The sequence below is a fragment of the Aythya fuligula genome, chromosome 8 (genome assembly GCF_009819795.1).
Source record: "Aythya fuligula isolate bAytFul2 chromosome 8, bAytFul2.pri, whole genome shotgun sequence".
NCBI classification, from domain to species: Eukaryota; Metazoa; Chordata; class Aves; order Anseriformes; family Anatidae; genus Aythya; species Aythya fuligula.
Genome location: NC_045566.1, coordinates 5,690,043 through 5,710,012, shown reverse-complemented (window position 1 = coordinate 5,710,012; position 19,970 = coordinate 5,690,043). Strand labels below are relative to the sequence as shown.

The window sequence follows — 19,970 nt, the reverse complement described above, 5'->3', positions numbered from 1 at the left end:
TCTTTAATTTTTTTCTCAGGTATACACTTTCTTTCTTGTTTATTCCTCATTCATTCAGTTTCTGGTCTGTCTTTCTCCACTACATACTCTGTTCTTCACTTTTTGTTCTACTGCTTTCTTCCTTATGAACCAAATTTTCACAATGGATGTGAGTGTAGAAAGGAGACACCATTTATTTGTTTTTCATACATGTACACAGAGTTCAAACAGAAAAAAAAAAAAAATATATATATATATATATATATATAATTTATTTAGATCTTACTTTGAGACTTTGAGTAACTTCCTGCCAGGCAACAGAGTCTTGCAATTCTTCCTTATGTTATTAGGTATACAGTATGTAAATTTTGTATCTGCCATTATTGCTACTCAATTATCTGCATACAGAAAATACAGGCACAATTTGAAAACAAAACAACAACAAAAACAAAAATAGGATGTCCCAGGCTTGTATTATTTATTTATTTATTTATTAACACCAGGTTCTCTGATAACCCAAAACAATGGAGCAGCCGAGTGTCCACACATACCTTTCAAGTATCTAGGACTAGTACAGGCAGGACAAGATAGAAGCTAGTTATCTTATGACAAATATAAAAGCAACAGAATGTTTATCAGTTATCAGTTTGTTAGGACAAATTGCTAAAAATTATACTGTCCTAATTAATTGCCCTAGGCCTTACCTTGGAAAACTGTCAGAGTCTAATTCTAACCATATCTGAAAGAGCCCAAAGGAACTCACCCTACCCCTTAGCTTTAGACCAGGAGAAGCTACACACAATTCTAAACTCCAACCTGTGAAGTTTTGTAATTCCCAAACCTAACTCTGTCTTGTGGAGATCAGAGGCATGCAGTGGAGGTTCCTGAATTAAATAGTCTTATAGAAGACTTGAAGATCGTGAAATCATTTAATTGCAGTGTTTTCTTTTGAGTTCTGCCAGTTGCAGTCCCCAAATCCAGCTATTTTGTGATTTATTTGTATTCTAAACAGTGCATGGTCTGATAGCAGTAATATTGTCATAGCACTATTACATGCATGGTTGCATAACTATTCTTCTCCTTTCACTGTAAAATTTTTACATAGAATTGGCTGTAGAAACCCCTACCAACCCCAAAACTGTCTTTTTTATTTATTGTGGCAAAGTCTAATAATTAACATAGAACTGTGTCTTATCAAAGGACCGTCATTATGAAAATAAGACCTAATAAGAATTGCTTTCCCAGGCACTTTGCAATTAAAGATAAAACTATCCAGAAAAGAGAAATGTAATATGTAAATGGAATGAGGATATAGAAATGGAAATTTTCATATCTGAGTTTGAAAAACTCAAAGAGCTTAAAGCTCTGAAATTGGAGGGATGGGATAATCTCCGTCCCTGGATTCTGAAAGAACTGGCACATGAAATTGCCTGTCCAGCAGCAAGGATTTTTAATAAAGCTGCCAACTGGTAGCATATCACTACTGAAAAGCAAGCCTCTTGCCTATTTTTTGGAAAGGGAAAACAAGGGTAACCAGAAAAAGTAAGAGCGGCCTCAACAATATTTAAGGCTCTAGAATGTATTTTTAAGAAAAACAGCTATGTAAGAAGACATAAAATGAAACCTAACTTTGGCAAAAGTAAAACAGGTTGAGGGAATACATTTCTGTTGATTAAGACCACTGTTTGTAATCAGTAGAAAGCACTGTAGATATCTATTAGACCTCTGTAAGATAAGTTGTGAAGAAAATGCTATTGCAGGAAACAATCCTAGTTGTGCTAGAAGATGAACTGCTGTCTGGAGGGAGGATATTACTGTAAATCTTAAAGGATTTTAAAGTGATTTTAAGTGATCCTTTTTAAAGATCACTATTAGATCTTGTTTAATATTTCAATAATGACTGTGTCACAAGAAGAGTACACTAATGAAATTTTGCTGAAAACAAACATGAGAGATATTGCTAATACAAAAGAGGATTAAAAATTCATTTAGGATAGAAATGGATACTGTGACAACCTGAATAACTGAAATAGAATGAAATTTAACAGCATGCAATGTACGTGTGAGAAACCAGTATCACTTGAAAACCATGTAGAACAAGGAAGAGATACATTAGTTGAACACAGCTTCAGCTGCTGAGAACACAACTGTGCAAAAGGTAAGCACAATCCTAAAATGTACCTGGTTTGGTATCACTAGTAGGTAGTAGGTATATGAAGATATTATTACCATTGTATAAGGCATTCCTGACACCTCATGTCAAATATTCAATTTTAGTCTCCATGTTTGAGTGCTGGGACATGTGGAAAGAAGGACTACTAGAAAAATAGGAAAGTTTATCCCACTGAGATAATAAAGATAGTCAAGCTGTTTAAAATATAGCCATCTGTCCCCAGGCCTGTTATCAAATCACTAGCAGTCTGTACTGTTCACTGGCTGACCATTTACAATCACAAGACTGTTGAGTAGCTGACTATCATGATAGTGTAGCCTATCAAGTCTAAAATATATGATTTGTGGAGGATGGGCCTAATTACTGGCCCTGAGTAATCACCCTGTCATAATTTATTTACTACCTTAACGCAAATATTCATGATAACCTCTATTTTTAACAGTGATGGAAAGTCCTATAGTTAAGATTTCCTGCAGGAAATGATGGTTTAATTTGCTTTTTAATTATTTAAAAATCTGTAACACTTCACAAATAACTCTTGAGAGAAGAATTTTAACATACAGTGACTGGGATTTATCTGAATAAGAAATATACGCAAATATTTTACTTGAGTTAGGATGTTCCCTTATTCCTTTATTGAAGAAAACTAATTACATTGTTTTTAACTTCTTCTTTTAAAAAGCTGTGCTTTTTTAAGAGATAGATATAGTATCTAATTAGTGCATATAATACATACTCTTTTCTCTCTGGTTAATCATTTATAATACAGTATGTAAATTGTAGGTTTATTTTGTGTGCAGATTTTATATTAAAGAGCAAGGAAACCTTTGGATGTCTTCCAGTGAATATTCTACAAACATTTCTGCCGGCTGCAAATAATAGTAACAATCATTAATGCCTTAGCCTTTAAGAATACAGTATTCTCAAAAAATATCTTACTTGTTTGGTTGTGTGTAAATTCTGAGGCAAAGAACGTTAAAACAAAATAGAAATATTATAAATGTGCAATTTTAATAAACTGTGATATGTGGTTTAGTCAGGAATATCTATTGTGAATTTATTAATTCACTTTTATTGCATGTAGTCATGTTACTGTTTTTGTTCCATTACATATTTAAGTTGTTTGACAGGTGAAGATACACATGTAGAAGGACTGAGGACTGCTGTTGTTCAGCATGAACAACTGACCAAGGATCATTAATAGGGATCATCGCTTGCCACCACCCAGCAGGTAGCAAAGACTTCCCACCACTGCTGGCTCCCTTTATTTCACATGTATATGCAGTCACAGGAGAGAAGATGCATAAATCTGAAGGGTTTCAAGCAGCTACATTTCATCGTTGTTCTGGATGGATGATGGCTGTGTGGCCTGCTGCTGGACATCTAACCACCCCTTCATTGCTTCCTGCAGTAGTTGAGATCCACAGAGTGTTGATGGCTGCCATGGCTGCCCAATGCTGGGTGCTTTGGAGGAGCTGGGCCTGAGAGCACAGCAGTCACCCGGAGAAACAGCACACTGCTGAGGAAAAAACTAGATAGGGGACAGCCCGGAGGAGCCGCTGCTGTGCAGGTCAAGCTTTCCAACAGCACAACCCTGTAGCAAAAGGCAACCTTTAGTGACAGTTGAGTCCCACAGCTTCAGGGAAACTGTGAGATGATTCATTGTCTTTTTCTATTTGTTTTCTGGAGTTGATCAAACTAAACTTTTGTGACTTAAAATCAGTTTTGTTTTAGATGCTAAGAAAATGCTGGTAACAACTTATGGTCTGATTCTGTTATTTTTATGCTTCATAATAACTTGTCTTGCAAATTGTTCCATTTACTGTGATGAAAGACAGTCTGATTTTATGATCACAAAGGATGAAATGACAAGAAAATATGCCTTTTTATTTTTTCTCTTGCTTCCATGATAAAACTACTTTACTATGGCTTCACACCGGCACCCTCCTGTCATTTTATCTGTCAGAGCTGCTGGTCAGCAGCTACTGGTTCGCTATTTTTGCATCTTTGTCCATAATCTCTGCTGCTGCAGGTGATTTGCTGTCCATTGTGAATAAATCTCTCCTTTTTTTTTTTCTTTTGCTGCATCAAGGAGGTGCCTTTGCAAAGCATCAATTTTATTTTCACTTCCACTTTTTTACTTTCTACACTGTTTGTTGACTTTGAAGCTTCAGGAGCCAGCGGAGGTAGTTCATCAACACATTTCATGTTGGAAAGACAGAAAAATGCAAGTTCTCACAACATAGCAGGAAAGTAAGTCTGTCAGGGGAGGATAGCTTTACTTACCCAGTATGGAGACAGGCAGACATTCCTTCAGTTTGTGTTTTCATGTTTATATTTGCAGAAGTCCTCTCCGGTGAAAATATACTTCAATTATTATTACATATGTATGCAGTTTGGGAGGTTCAATTAAATTGGAAGGATGTTGTTGTTATTTTCTGTAGGAGAATTTTATGCAAATAGAATAGAAGGAATGCTTCTGAACAGCGTCCTTCAGTGTACCTGGCTGGAATCAGCTAATGCAAATGCATCATTGCTAGTGTTTGTTTTTACTTCCGTACAACAAACCATATTTACCTGTGACACACAGGATTAAGGAGCCAGCCAAAGGCTTTATCATCTCACTGGGATTCTGTCATTCCCCGGAGTTATACCCGAAGTGCAGATGATATGCTATTGGTATGAATACTGGAAAACAATTCTAGCATGCATGCCAGAGGTTAATCATCACTCTTCTTGTCTGGTCTCTCTATAAAATAAACATTTTGATGATGGTCTTCATGCTATGTTAATAAGTAACTCCTATTTGGTGATTTGATTTTCAGTTGCTTTATTGAAGTATCTGTGAAGAGTGCAGGCTGATGAGGAAGAAATTATGGCAAGCAGCTGTTTTTATTTATTTTGCATTGTTTAAGCTACTTCACGTATTCTGAAATCTAATTCAGATGTGAGGTGGAGAAATGTAGCTAGAAGATATAGGATATATACCAGCGCTGACAATTACAAATGGAATCCTGCCCACAGCAAGCACATTCAATGTTTGTGGTAGTCTTTAAGCTGTCTCCTGACTTATCTATCCATTAGCACTGCTTTAGGCTTGCTGACAAGGTAATATGACAATTTCAGTACAAAATAGGTGCTAAGCAAAGTTGACTCTGAACAGGCCACCCACTTACTGTGGTGAATGTGGTTGTTTCTGCATAAAATCTTTTTTTTTTTTTTTTTTTTTTTTTTTTTTTTTGCTCTTTGGGAGAATTCAAATGTGATTTTGTTATTCATGTCTAAGAGAATATGACAAGAACAATAGCTGAAGGGAAGGAGAACAGAACTCTAGATTAAAAATGTGTTTATTTCTCCAGGCAGAAGAATGATTGACAAGCCTAGTGGTATCCAGGCTAAAACCCGCTGAATTTGGGAGCTTACTGAAGTAAAATGGTGTTGTAACTAAGGCATCCCTGCGGCCATCAGAGCACTAACAGAGTGGACAATTCTTTGGGTTTTTGGTTTTCCTTTTGTATTAATGTTACAAAGGTGACCTTCTAAAGAAACAAAAGATTTCTTCTGAAGGGATAAGATTCTTAGCGTAATATAAGGAAACAATCAGACTTCAATGATACAGTGATCCTTATACTGCAGACTAGTCAGACTACTCAGGTTTGATGTCTCTCCTGGTCCATTCTGCCATTTTGGTACTCATAAAATAACCAGGTCACAGAATTCTCAGTATAATCATTATTGCTTTTCTCTTTAGTAAAGATCTTCTTACAATAAACAAGCTTTTGCCATACTAATAAAGTCTCTATAGTTAATATTTAAGAACTAATGTTTCCTGTTATATATTAAAAATACTTTTTTAAGATTTTAAATGTATGTATAAACTCCATCCAATTTTCTCTGATCATAACACAGAGTTTCACGTGTAAAAGTAAGCCTGGTTTTCTAGACATTTGGATGGCTAGAAGAGACATATATTGCAGAATAGTGGAGATAACCACTCCTGGTGTGCCACCATGTGGGTCAGACCTGGCTTCAGATGCCCAGTAATGGTTCAGGAAATTAACCTGTGAGCTCATCAGCCTGTGCAGGAAGCCATAAGGGTGACAGTGCTCTCCCTGTAAACCCAAAAGTGAGTGATGCCAGGAGATCAGCTACCAATCCGTGGGTAGAGGCAAGGTATTTGTTAAGAATAGGTAACAGAAGAGTGCTGGATGTGGTGGGGAAGGGAGCATCTGAAGCTGACTTGGTTGCTTTACAGAATGGACACTTCCAAACCACTAAGATAATTTTTGAAGAGAGGGTTTTATCCTCAAGTGTGATGTCTTGAAAATTCAAAAGATGTTCTTTATTGTTACACATAAGAAAACATTTATTTTGAAGCAAGATTGCAAATATTTTTTTAATGGAGATCTCAGACCAAGGAAATTTCTTGATTATGTTGCTATTGTTCTGTGAAATGTCAGATCTGAGCAGAACAATTTCCTTGCCAGAAAGCATTTACTGCATAAAATGTTAGCTGGAGAAGGAGAGAAAAAAAAAAATCTTCTGTTGAGTTTAAAGGTAGTCTTTTGATTTGTTCCCTCTTTAAGTGGAATCACTGTTTTTCCACTGTTTCACTTACAAAGCAACCTGCATACCAAAACCATGTACTTTTATATGATTCAGAAGTTGGAAAGAAGTAGAGACATTATTGGTATTGATTTCAATAACATGAAACCAGTGGGCTGCTTTCTTTTCATTTTGGCAAGATAATAGTTCTTAAAAATGCTATTCTAATACAGAATTCTGTATACAATTTATGTTACAGTCCCACCATATGTTACATAAAATACTAGAGTAAACTGAGTAAGTTATAGAGAAAACAGAATCTTTATTATGCCTCATTTTCTTTCAAATACATATAAAGGGGAAAATTGTAATAGACTTGAAGCTGCATCCTTATGCAATTCTTCATCTCATTCCAAAAATTTATTTTGAAATTGTTCTGTCTTCTCTGTGTGGTAGTCCTGCTAATGGTGTGTGATAAGCTAACTCAAATGTCTATATAATCATATAACAGGATTGGAATAGCAGAATTCTTTGAACTGTCTGCTGCAATAAATAACTCACTAGCAAAATAAAATTCTGGCTTTTCTATAAAAAACATGTCTAGTTGTTTGAAACAAAGTATATGGAAAGTATAATAAATCCTGAATGCTGAGGTGAAAATTGCTCAAAAAAAATCTCCACAACTTTCAAAGACATGGTTTATTAATGGAGAAACTGTTACCAGGCCTGTGGCTGGTAGACCTTTCTCTAGACAGAAGAGTGATGAATTTAAGTGTTTTTGAGTAAATGTCTTGAATATTAGTATTATGTGACTGAGAGTAGAAAATTACTGTGGAAAATGTATGTAGCCTACCTTTCTCCTCCACTGCTTTAGCATCCAAATGAACAGTAATTGTGTATTTACAATAAAATGTAATTACAGATTTTTTTGTTTATTTTTAATGTGTCATCTATGCTCCTGGATTCTGTAGCTAAATATGCACATCCTGAACATTCTGCAAAAATAGGGGGCAGAAGATTAGGAACACATTAGCTGTCTGTATGTAACACAGAGTCAGTGTCTAGATGATTAAGGAAACATCAGAGACCCATCACAAGCAAGCAACACCAAGACTGCATTTAGAAGTAGTATTAACCAAGTACTTTTCTGAACTAGGAACAAATAGTAACATCTTTAGGTCAAATTTTCAAAGACATTTAGCCAAAATGCACACAGGCCTATACACATGAAGCTGGTTTTCCAGACAGCACTCTAGAAGTCTTCCAGGGAAAAAGGTCTGCAACTGAGGACAGGCCAATGACTACAGTTGCAGGCGTATTTTGCTGTTTCCCACTTGCAAAAGGAGCTGCTGGTGTGCATGCAATCCAGCACTCAGTGTCTACAGTGCTGCAGTGGTCTCTCCTCCATGACCTGCTGTGTGCCTGGGCAGACTCAGCCCTGCTCCTGCACAGCACCCCTGAATGTGGGCTGCAAAGGTGTGGCTGAAAGCCCTTCACAGAAAGAGACTCACAGTCCGCAAAATCTGCAGCCTGGGATTGCTGCTGCGTTGGGTGGTCTAGGGAATGAATTGTGTGTCTGCGTTGAGGATTTAGGTTTGAATTGCTTCCAGAGCAAGTCTGGTTTTGTATGCTGGTATTGCACTCATGCAAACATATCCTCGAGAGCTGAAGTCCTACTGGAAGCCTGTGAGACTCAGATGCAAAATCCTAGTGGGTCTTTTGCAAAGTGAGAAGCCTGAATCAAGGTGGAGCCTTGGGGGCTTGCAGTGCACAGCGGCTGGATGCTCACTGCCAGAGCAAACCAGATTGCTGTGCTAGCTCAGGACTTACACACACAGATGTGAAGACACTGAAGTCTTGCAGGAAGATCTGCTCCACCAGAAAGGCCTGCACAGCAAGGCTGCTGTGAAACATACTCTGTTGCATATTAGAATTGTTTCAGGGCAGTAGGTAGGCCCTACCTGGTTCTCTTGAAACTAAGAGTTAAACAAACTTGTTCATATCTGCTTGAGGTTTATTTTTATTCTTTTAAATGCAGAAATGATTTTTGGTATCTCAGGATTTTAAAACAGAATTAGCTCTTGCATGTGTGCAAAAAAATCAGTCATGTCATGTCTCACATTGCAAAGTGGAGAGTTTTTGCCCAGAAATGGGCTACTGTGTAAACACCAGTTTTGTAGCTACCAACAGTAACAAATAACAAGTGCTTTATTATGAATACTTAAACTGGAGCATTCCTTTATTTCCAATTGTAAGCCAGTTGTTGTTTCCAGAGACGAAGGAATTCTGAGACAAGGAGACAGTGGTGTCTCCTTCAAATGGTGTGTGCTTTACACCTTCATCTCAGTACCTTGTTTTGAAAAACAGAAAGATGAAACAGTGTTTTCTTCTGCTGAAGCAGTCAGCCTCCTCCTAATCATGAGAAGTATACTGCAAATTAGAAACAAAATGGAGCTGAAATCCTGTGCACATTAAAAGCGAATGCATGAGATGTATGAAAATGAGTGGGGACATTAACGTGCCAAAAGGGAAAAACGTCACTTAAGGGTGTAAGGGATGGTGCATTTGTCTCCCATGCACACTCCTGCCAGTCCAAAACTCCCCATCTCCACGTGCACCAGCACAGGGAAATCAACTAAAGCGTGCTCCACTTGTCCCTGTGCTCCTGCAGGTGCAGCCCCCTCCCTGTGTCATTTTCCCACCCCCATGGCTGAGCTCTGCCTCCAGCCCTGCTGGGGGGCTGCGGGGGGAGGCGGGCAGCTACAGCTGAGCCTGGCCCAGGGAGGGGAGGCCTGTGGGACATGGCAGCCCCTTAGCCCAGCCTCCCCACAGCAGGGCATTCCCCACCCCTGCAATGGGCTCTCCTGCCCCGCCTGTCCCAGTTGCTACATGCTGGGGTGGAGGTGGCCATGCCCTATATATAAGCGCCCTGGAGGGCTCTGCTGGGGTGTGCTGGGCTGGTGAGGTGTGCTGGTGTGGTAGAGAGCTGGTTATGGAGGCCAGGGAGGCCACGGCGGCGAAGGCAGCGGTGCGGACCCCGAAGTGCTCCCGCTGCCGTAACCACGGCTTCGTGGTGCCGGTGAAGGGCCACGCCGGGCAGTGCCGCTGGAAGCTGTGCCCCTGCGACAAGTGCTCCCTCATCACCGAGCGCCAGAAGATCATGGCCGCCCAGAAGGCCCTGAGGCAGCAGGTGCCCGACTGTCCGAGCAGGGCGGCCGTGGGCCCTGTGCCCCCAGGAGAAGGCCCCAGGGTGGCTGCAGGTGCGGCCATCGCCCCTGAGCAGAGCAGCCATGAGGGGACGAAGGGCGGCCAGCCCGTCGGTGGCAGTGACAAAGGCATGGCACGCAGGGGGCTGCCACCACCTCCTGGTGGCCCTCCCTTCTGGGACTACGGTAAGGCTCCAGCTCCTCAAAAAGGCATTCCTGCCTCTCCTTCTTTCCTCCCTCATTGCAGGTACCCATGCTGAATGTGCAGCCCCAGGTTTCTTTTTCCTTTGGTGGGGCTTGCAGCGCGGCTCATGGAGCTCTTGCTGCTTGGTGCAAGGTTGAAGCTCCATCAGTTGGCTCTTCTCTGGGAGGGAAATTAGGGAGGGAAATCAAACTCTGCTGGACTGCAGCACAGGTGTTTGTACATGTTTCTCAGAGTACTGTATTCACAGGCACAAGCCTCCAGCAACAAAAATGCTAAAAAACATGGGATGGCAAGTAAATGAGGAAGTTACTGCTGTAGTTGCCTGGAGCAAGCGTTTTATGGTAGCACTGTAAAAGAATGAGACCTTTTGGCCTTAATTCCTGCAGCGAAGATTAAGTTTGGGTCAGGTCACTTGGTGCAAAACTACATTTTGATTTTAAGAGCAGAGGATAGGTTTTGCAGGTGAAAAAAATGTATGGTCTGTCACCTCTTAAATTGCTTCTTTTAATAGAGTCTTTCATACAACTTGTCTAGTTTATTACTATTTATTACAGTAACTTCATACTATTACTATTTACTATAGTAATTTTATGGAAATCCCTACTGACTGCAGTAGTCATTAGTCTGGGCCTCTGATGGCAGTCTACAAGGCAAAGAAAATGCTGGTCTGAGAAGCGCGGAGCAAAGAGGCATTTCAGACATCTGCTGTTCCCACCTAGTCTGTCAGTAGCTGCTCTTTTTTTTTTTTTTTTTTTTTTTTTAAGCTTGGTTTCCCAAGGAAATGATGCATATAATGCTGGCTATGTAAGTGCCTATCAGTCCTTCCCTTAATTATTTTTTTTCATCTGTTGACCAATTTCAAAAAGGCTTGGGAACAGACAATATAACTGCAGTACTCCAGAAGTAGACATACTCTAGAAGCAAATTCTTCCACTTTTTTACCAGCAGGAGGATGTGTAGACAAGAAAGAGCCTATTTGTATTCAGATAGACACTCTGTTTTTTAAGACTTAAGAGGGGCCATATAAGAGCCCAGACACAAGGTAAAAAAGCAAAAGAAGTAATTGATTCCTGCATTTGAAATTGCCTGGGTACATCAAGGTCACTAAAAATAGGACGTTCGCTGTTAACTTATGAAGTGACAGCACTGAAGTTAGAACCCTATTATTTCTCTATATTATTAAGTTCTGCTGTAGTTAAAAGTCCTAAGGTAAGTTGTTTTTTCTTGCTGTTGCAGATGTGCTGAAAGAAGATTCTGCAGAGAGTGCTTTACTAAAGCCTAGCTTCACAATGCACAAGGCAGAAGAGTATGCAGATCATTATGTAGCATTGTATTATCTGTTGCACTTTTCCTTTGTTCCTTAAAAGATCATAAAATAAATTAATGAGGAGCTAAACATGAAACCAAGGAACCAGATTTTCCTGGCTAAGAGTGGAATTTGGTCCTGCAGTTACATCTCTGAACTCCTTAGAATTACAGTGATACTTTTATTTGTTCTTTTCTCATTGTTTCCTAGCTCACCCTGCTTTTCCTCCAGAATATATGGTCAACTCAGAATACATGGAGAGAGACCCTCCAAAAGTGTATCCTGGCTGTTCTGGGGTGTATCCTTACCACCCATTTCCAATGGGCTTCGCCATCAATCAGCCAAGCTGTAGGGGAGCGCCATCACCTCCAGGGATACCACTTCAGAAAGGTTTCCGACACATTCCTGGCAACTATGGGCCAGGGAATGCAGCTTCTGTGTCAGTAAGTAGGTTTTCTTTTTTATTATTATTATTAATTAATTCTAGAAGTACTGCTGTAGTTGGACTAAAAGATCTTTGAAGTTCCCTTCCAGCTGAACTGAAACTATTCTGTTCCATTCTATTGTGTTCTGTTCTGTTCCATTCTAATCTGTTCTGTTCCATTCTGATCTGTTCTGTTCTATATTCAAATCAACTTTCAAATCACAGAGACTTGCTAAGGAGCAAGATCCTAATTTGCCTGTCACTTGTAATGGTGTGCGTAGGCACTTGTAGTTCTTTTCAGTCATGTTGATTTATATGGGTGTTGTCCAGTTTTTGTACCATGGTTGGACACATTATTAGATTTCCAGCTGCCATGTGCTACTCTGTCTGCATTGGGTACAGCTCAGCAGTTCATATCAAGACAAAGTGGTCTGCCTCAAAACAAACAAATGTATTCTGTTCACATAATAAATCCCTGACACGTTTTAGGGGTTATTAAGAAAGAAGGTGGTTAACAACAGTCTGTAGCACAGATAAATTATCCCAGTGGACCAGATATGCACAGGTTGGAAAATCTCTTTTCTAGACCACCACCGTATGTGGTTTTGAACTTAACTTTTAACTGCTTTGAAACAGACAGAAAGGTCTTATGCAAGCTTTGTCTGTACCTTGAGACAGGATGCATGGCCAGATCCAACAGAGATGTGCTCCTATTTCTCTGATGCTATGGCTTCTGAAGGGTGGAAAACTCTCCTTGTACACGGAATGAGTTTTGGCGTGCTCTAACAGGTCCTGTAACCACACAAAACAAGGTCTGTTGGGCATGCTGTGGTGCACACCAGCCCTGCAGTGAAGGTAGAGCCACTAACTTCACTGGGCTCAGAGAAAAATCTATAATTGTCAGGGAAGTGATGGCAAGAAACATTTTCCTACATTGCCTCTCCATTGCATGATGGTTCTTAAACTTATTAAGTGGCAAATGTACCAGGTCAGTGGTGAAGGTGAACTGCTCCTGATTTAAACCCACTGCTCTGATGAGATGACAGAATGGATAATGAGGACTTATAAGGTCAGTTGCAGCTGAAACATGGTCTGAGAAGCTGCTACCTCGCAGTTCATGCATGTTGCACTATTCACAAGCTTTGCACGTGCTAATATATGCACAGACATGGTGACATATGGCCATAAAATGGACAAAAAAAACATCTGGGATTGTCAGAGGTAAAAATTCAAACAGAAATTGCATGATATTGCAGATGTGTCCTGGAGAGAGTCTCTAAATTAAGGTTCTCTGCTCCATGTGTTTCTGCAGATTCCAGATGGAGGTGGAGATTTCCATCAAGGATACTACGCTCCTCTGCCTCAGTTCATCCCACCAGGTTTTCTGCCGGGTGTTCATTACATTCCACCTCCCCTTTCGCTGAACATGTTGGCTGAAACAACCAAGGAAGCACATGGTAAGGATGAGCCTTGGGAGATCCAGTTTTAACCTGATTTCAATACCTAACAACCAAGGTGGACCCCCCCCCCAAGAAACCCTGATTCTAGATTCAGTTTTCAGGGTTTCCCAGATCCCTGTGATGGTGCCATGACTGAGATTCTGAAGTCCCAGGACAGACTGGCAGCTTGAACAGTTCTAGGCAGGGCTAACTTAGGGAAAGCAGCCTTCCATTCTTGGTCTTTCCAGCCAAAAAGCGCCTCAATCTCACTCAGACATTGGATGCTGCAGGACTCAGAGCCATTCCAGAATATGATCTCTGATGTGATCTAAATGTAAATATTTGTCTAAATAGTTAGTCTGCAGGACATATTAAAAAAAAAAAAAAAAAGTTTGGCTCTGTTGCAATTTAAGCAAAATGTTAAAAAATACAGACTAGCACTTAGCATGAACAATGTGAAATTTCTTGCTTATATGGAAACACTATATTTTAATTGCTGTAGGTGAAAGATTGACTCTTCAAAATCTCAAATTGTTTATATTGAATCTCACAGGATTTTAAATTACTGGCATAGGTAAGTTTGTGTGTCCCTCTCTTTTGTGTCTTTTTCATGTGTTGTGCATATTTCTGTTTTTCATTTGGCTACAGCTAGCTGTGACCACAAGAGGGTAGAGCTGCTCAGAGAATTAACCACTACTATGAGACGAGTGAATAGCCAGTTTCATGTTAAATTCTTTTTGAAAATACAGATAAATAAATGTAACTTTATTTCTCTTCTTGAAATGAAAATAAGAAATGATAAATCTGACTGTTCAGAACACAGATTGCAATCATCACTCAGTGAAAAATTAAATCTCTTGTATAAGAGGGATTAGAAATCGAGGACTGTAATTGTATCATTTGAATTAAAAAGATGGTGGTGGTGGTTATGTGGGACAAAATAAAAGTTGAGAGTTTCTTTGGCTTGGTTTCTCAACAAAATAAGGCTTGTGAAGTCTCATTTTTGTTAATGTTAGTTCCCTCATAACTCTTCAACCCATCAGTTATTTTCAGCCAAACATATCTGTTGTGATCACGGGCCTACACAATATTGATCTGCAAGGGAAGCATATGCCTCCCACAAAATCATTTCTGCAGCCATGAAGTGGTGTTTGGCTAGCAGTCAGTTTGTGCTGAATTTGTAACTGATGTGTTTGAACCTTGGCCAACAACCAAGTCCCTGACAGCCCAGCAGTGGGCATGGATCTCCAGAGCAGTCTGCTTCATGTCTGGCTGGAAAGCCAAGGAAAAATAAGAAGGAGAAGTGGACAAGAGGAAAATGAAGAATATGGAAGTATGGGGGGTGTATGGACATCACAGAAATGTGAAGAGATTTTAAGATATTGATAAAGGTATTGGGACTTTAATGCAGAGTGCAGGAGATACTGGGCTGCTGGAGGTAAAGTAATTTTGGATGAGTTCAAGGGGAAGAGAGGAAGCTGAGGGCTGGCAGGCAAAGCAGAAAGTGTATGTGAGGGTTAATGTTTTTTGTTGCTTAGTGGGAACAAGAAATCTGGGGGATACTGCAGCTGTTCTGCTGGGTGTGTAGAAAAGGGAAGGAACTAGGAGTAGCAGACAAGCATAGGGGACATGGAGAGAATTACGGGTGTTGCATAAGGAAAACAGAGGAAATACAGTCCTGTATTAGTAGAGTGAAGCTTTACTGGAAAAACAGTCATGAAAACAGGCAAATGGGTAGAGAAGAGAGGTCATGAGAGCATCTCCCTAGAGAGCAAAATGACCTCAGCCCTTACTACACACCAGGGAAATCACAACCCAGGCATAAAGCCATAGGAAACAATGCATCATGGATTATGCTGTTCAGAGAACAAACTAGTTTTCTTAGTGCCAGGGATGAGGTACAAATTAATTCCACTACATAGTATTTTTGTTCCAGGATATGTAGGAATTTGCAATTGTGACCCAGTGAGGGGGATATTTCTGTATGAGGTCATATACAAAATAGCCTTGCGGCAGAAGATACAGATATAGAGGGAAGCTACAGTGAAACTAGCAATTCCTTGATTCTGGTTTTCAAGATGCTTGAAAAAAGAGAAAAGCTGTAACACTCAGTACATAGGGATGTGTTAGGATCACGTCATGTGTTTTTTCCTAAGAAAGGGACTAATTCAAATCTGCAATTAGACTTGAGAACATCCTTCCTCCAGAGAGACCTGAATTGAAGTGAAATCGTTTCTCTGGCCAAACAGTTGCAAGAAAATGGATTTAGAAAATTCTGGCAGTGGATAACTGGAGAGAAGAAATGTCTGCAGTCTCTGAAGGGAATATGAGATGATGACAATTTTTATTTTTATTTTTTAAAAAAGCACATCCTATTTAAAAAAAGATTTTCCAAGGCTAGAAGCTGCTGCCAGAAAGATTTAAGTCAATAGTTCACTGCAGCTGAATGGAATGACTGAGGTCAGTTAGGTTTACAGTGGTGATTTGGTATGGACCATGTTGTACAATTTCAAGCTGTATTTAGTGTTATGGAGATTTGACAAAATAAGCACGAGGTATGTCCAGTGAAACAGCCAGTATGGCATTTCAGTCTGGTTGCAGGTTGTTGGCTTTCTAAAAGAATAAACCACAGAAAAAGAAACAAAAACCCAAGTTGCCACTTGAGAAAACGAGTCAGGTAATTTGTAAAATAGCAAATAGGCAGGTAATTTGTACAATAGAAGTTCCTAGTTGGATGCGAAGAGAATTATTCACTGCGTCCAGTCCTTTAAAAATTCGTAGCAGTGTTCAAAAGACATGGCATAGATTCTCTGCAGTTAAGTGTGCAGAAGAGCCTGCCTCAAACTTCTATTCCAGTGAAGCTTCAGTGTTTGCCATCTTGAAGCAAGCACTCTTGCTTCATTTCTTGAAGCACAGCTGAAACAATGTAGTGCTGTCTGAAGTACCATGTCTCAGCTTGGAGGGCTCTTGATGTGAAGCACCTTTGAATTAACTGCACTGAAAAACAAGCTGGATTTTTTAAAGTGCACTGGGAATTTACCTCTGGAAGTGTGATATATATGTGTAAGGCAAATTGAAATACAGGGATTTGGGTGTTGCCTTGTTTGTTTGTGTTCAATGTTTTTCTTTCTTTCTTTCTTTTTTTTTTTTTTTTTTCCAGCTACTGCAGCTGACAGCCAGGATTCAGGGGTGGTTTGTGAACCTAGCCAGCCATCTTCATCCCCAGAAGAAGCAAATGGAGACCAATCTGTATATTCTAAACAGTAAATGGCTTGGAGAAAAGACGAGTGGCAGGCAGCATTGTTTTCATTATTTTCAGTATTGAGGAGAGTGTTAGTTGATACAAAGCTAGACTGACACTTAGTTACTGAGCAGCCACAACAGCTGAAGAAGGGGATTAGTCCCCTGCTCGCTTTATGATCATGTTAGAGCTACCAACCTCACAGCTCTGCTCCTTAGGAGCTCCTCATTCCTCTACTGTAAAGCTTGTTCATAAAAAAGGTTTTCCAAAGGGAAGGTAAATCCCATCCTCCTTAAGCAGGTGGAAGCAGGAAGGATTATGACTGATTTCTGGTTCCTTTGCTGAGGTTAGATGACTCCTTGATTTTAGAGTGAGGTCTCCAAGCCATGTACGCTTTGTAGCCTTCTCTTGTTCATGATGGTAATCAAAAATGTGTTGTTTGTGTATCAATTTGCTGTAAAGGAAACATAGTTCTGAATATTATGGAAGAGTTAAGTTACATAGAGCCTGAAGACTGAGTGAGAGAAGATGGGAAGACAGTCTGGGTTACTGATGTACCTGGTTGTCTAAGAACCAGGTTCTCTGGATTCAGCAGGCTAAGGGAACAACAGGTGCTTGGTACACTTGTCAAGAGGGGCATGGGAGGAATTTACAGAAAGGCCTGATACAGGCTGAAATACAGTGCTCCTGCATTGTTTTCTGGGTGAACTGCCTTTAAGGCACCTCCCCTTCAGTATAGGGACAGTCTGATTTGGAGTCACCTCTTGTCACACAGGCTTCAGGACTCTGAGTGCCTCTGCTGGTTTATACCTTATTTCAACGTTGTGTTACTCAGTGCAGCTGACAAACTACAATTTGTTTCTAAAGGACTCATGTAGACAGCTTTATGCATGTGGACTGGAGGTGCACTGTGGCATATTAAAGGTGTGAAGAGATTGCCTCGGAAAATAGGACAAAGCACCATTTAGAATAATAATTACTTAAAGCCATACATATTCTAACTTTCAATAATACTGTTTAAATAAAAATGAAAGGTGCATTCCTCTACTGCTTTGCCTAACGGAACTGGTTTTGTATTAAGTGAATCAGTTGTTAATGTTTGAAGAATTTGGGGGAGGGGGCTTTTGTGTAATTAAAAAAGATACTTGGAATCATTGGTTTGGTTTTGATGATTTGAGGCTTACATATCTACATGTAATTTTTCTAGCTAAATTTCAGATGATGCCTGGCGTAATAAACCTGCTTGGAGTGATTTAGGCTTCAGTATTTTTCTCCTCAAATTTTTGACTGCTACTCTAAAGGTGAGTGCAGTAAAATAAACACTCTTCTATTCTGCGACTTGTACTATTAATCCCTTGCTCAATGCAAGATGTAAAGAAATTATCCTAAACTGACAGTTATTTTTTTATGTAGTAGATGAATGTTTTCCAGCACACAGCCATGGTTTGGGGGGACAGTAAGTGAAAGCGGCAAGTCAAAGACTGCCAAGAGGAGAAACTGAAAAACACATGTATCTATAGCAAATAATCTGATGTACAACTTGTTATATGCTAGATTTACAACAGGATCTCCACTCCCAGGAGTGTCCTAAACCTCCTCTTAAAACTTCTGTGTGCTAGGGAAAATCTGAATCCTTCTTTAAGGTGTTTGAATGGAGCAAAGCTCTTTTCAAAATACAGTAATCTATGAGTAGAAATACCATCAGCACCCACAAAGCAGGTTCCTATGTGGATGGAGTTGATTGATTTTTTAAAATACAATATAATGATTTAAGGAAATGGTAATGTACAAGATGAACAGTTGAATAGTCTCTTTCCCAGATATTTTTCCAAAGTCATATTCAGTGTTGTATTACACTCCTTAAATCTCAAAAGCAAGATGGATTCCAGCCCATTTCACTGACTGTAAAGCACAGTCATTGCAGAAATACTTCATATACAGTACTGTTTTCTCCCTGTTTTTCTGTGCCAGTCACCACCTCCAGATTGCCAGGCCAGACTCCTTATTTAACTTGTCTTCCAATTTTGAACTGTCTGTCAGTGAACCAAAACTTTGGCTTTGGCTTTAAATCCTGGTATGACACTCCAGTAGGATCTCTCTTACTGCATTGCTGCACACCAGTGTTTATCTCAGAAGGAATATAGCAATTTAAAGAAGAGCCTGAAAAAGGCTCTTCAACTGAAGTGAACAAGGAGAAGGAGCAGTTGCCTTACAAGGGAACTTAAAAAGAACTAGAGACTTATTTTGGAGAATGTTGAGGAGGGATATGACTGAGTTTTACAACATCATAACAGCTGTGGCAAAGTATATGCAAAACCATTACCAAACCTTATAATTTCCATGCATGTGAGGGAAAAGAAGGTGACCTGGGGCATGGGTAAATGATGCCTGACCAGCCTGATTGCTTTCTGTAATGAAATGATGGGCATCTATCCCCATCTAAGGTCAAAGAGGTGGATAGTTAAAATTGGCTTTCCTAGGGAATCAATAGTGGGACAAATACAGTTTAAAAAGTATAATCGTTGCTTGGTTTGGTGTCTGACCAAAAGTTTCAGTTTTTTGCCTTCTAAGAAGTCTGTCCCAAAGTTCTTTTGCACCTATCTCTATGTGGAAAAGTAAATTACTTAAATTGAATAAATTTACCATTAACAGGTAGAATTATCTTACATGGATATGACATGTTTTCATTCTTAATTTTATGCTCAGCTTGTCCTTTTTAAGCAAGGAAAAAATGTTCCTTTACAACTGGTATTGTCATACTGTGCATTTGAGGACTTCAAAGCAAATAATTTTCATTCCAAACTTAGTGCTAACCAATGTTTCCAATAATTAAACTCTGTGATCTCTTCTGACTCCATTTATTTAAATAAATGTCTTAGGGATAATGAAATCATTTTGGATTGAAATGGAATGATTTGGATTAGACAAGTCACTTAGAGGTTCTTCCAACTTAAATCATCCCAGAATTTTATTGGTTTTTATTAAGGCTGAAGCCACATAGACTTTGGTTAAATTCATAAAACCTGGGAAGAAAAAGGAAAGCTAGCTATGATACCCATTGCTGAAATCTTCTTGCATGCAAGCTGCTAGTCACTGCAATAGGAATTCTGTACATAGGATTTATGCCACTATTTTCTGATTGACTCCCTTGCTAAATCTGAACTTCTAAAGATGCCATTCTTAATATGTGACACCTGGGACAACCCTCTATCCTCACTGCAGGCCCCTGGGTCATCACAGAACAACAAGCTTTGACTCTACACTGAAGGGGGAAACCTAAAATAAGGAGCCAGGTCTTTAAGGTTTACTCACACCACTAATTTCATTACTTTCAGTGGAATTACTTGCAAGAGCACGGAGTTGACAACGTTAGTTAGGTATGCAAGTTTAAGCTCCAAGTTTTATACAGAGGTGTCTGTGACACTGTCCAAAATGTCAGATTATTGTAGATT

The 19,970-nt window shown here is 39.6% G+C and overlaps 1 protein-coding gene across 1 annotated transcript; it reads left to right on the top strand.

Moving 5' to 3' along the window:
* Positions 1–9,689: 9,689 nt before the first annotated feature.
* DMRTB1 (DMRT like family B with proline rich C-terminal 1) lies at positions 9,690–16,544 on the top strand. The gene is made up of 4 exons (XM_032191873.1): positions 9,690–10,089; positions 11,625–11,857; positions 13,151–13,295; positions 16,438–16,544. The coding sequence occupies exons 1-4, from the start codon at positions 9,690–9,692 to the stop codon at positions 16,542–16,544; spliced, it is 885 nt and encodes a 294-aa protein (XP_032047764.1).
* The last annotated feature ends 3,426 nt before the right edge of the window (positions 16,545–19,970 follow it).

Excerpts from the sequence above, each read along its gene's own strand:
- DMRTB1 (XM_032191873.1), top strand. The coding sequence starts at position 9,690 with ATGGAGGCCAGGGAGGCCACGGCGGCGAAGGCAGCGGTGCGGACCCCG. Across the intron at positions 10,090-11,624 it reads CCCTCCCTTCTGGGACTACG|CTCACCCTGCTTTTCCTCCA; the intron begins GTAAGGCTCCAG and ends ATTGTTTCCTAG. Across the intron at positions 11,858-13,150 it reads GGAATGCAGCTTCTGTGTCA|ATTCCAGATGGAGGTGGAGA; the intron begins GTAAGTAGGTTT and ends GTGTTTCTGCAG.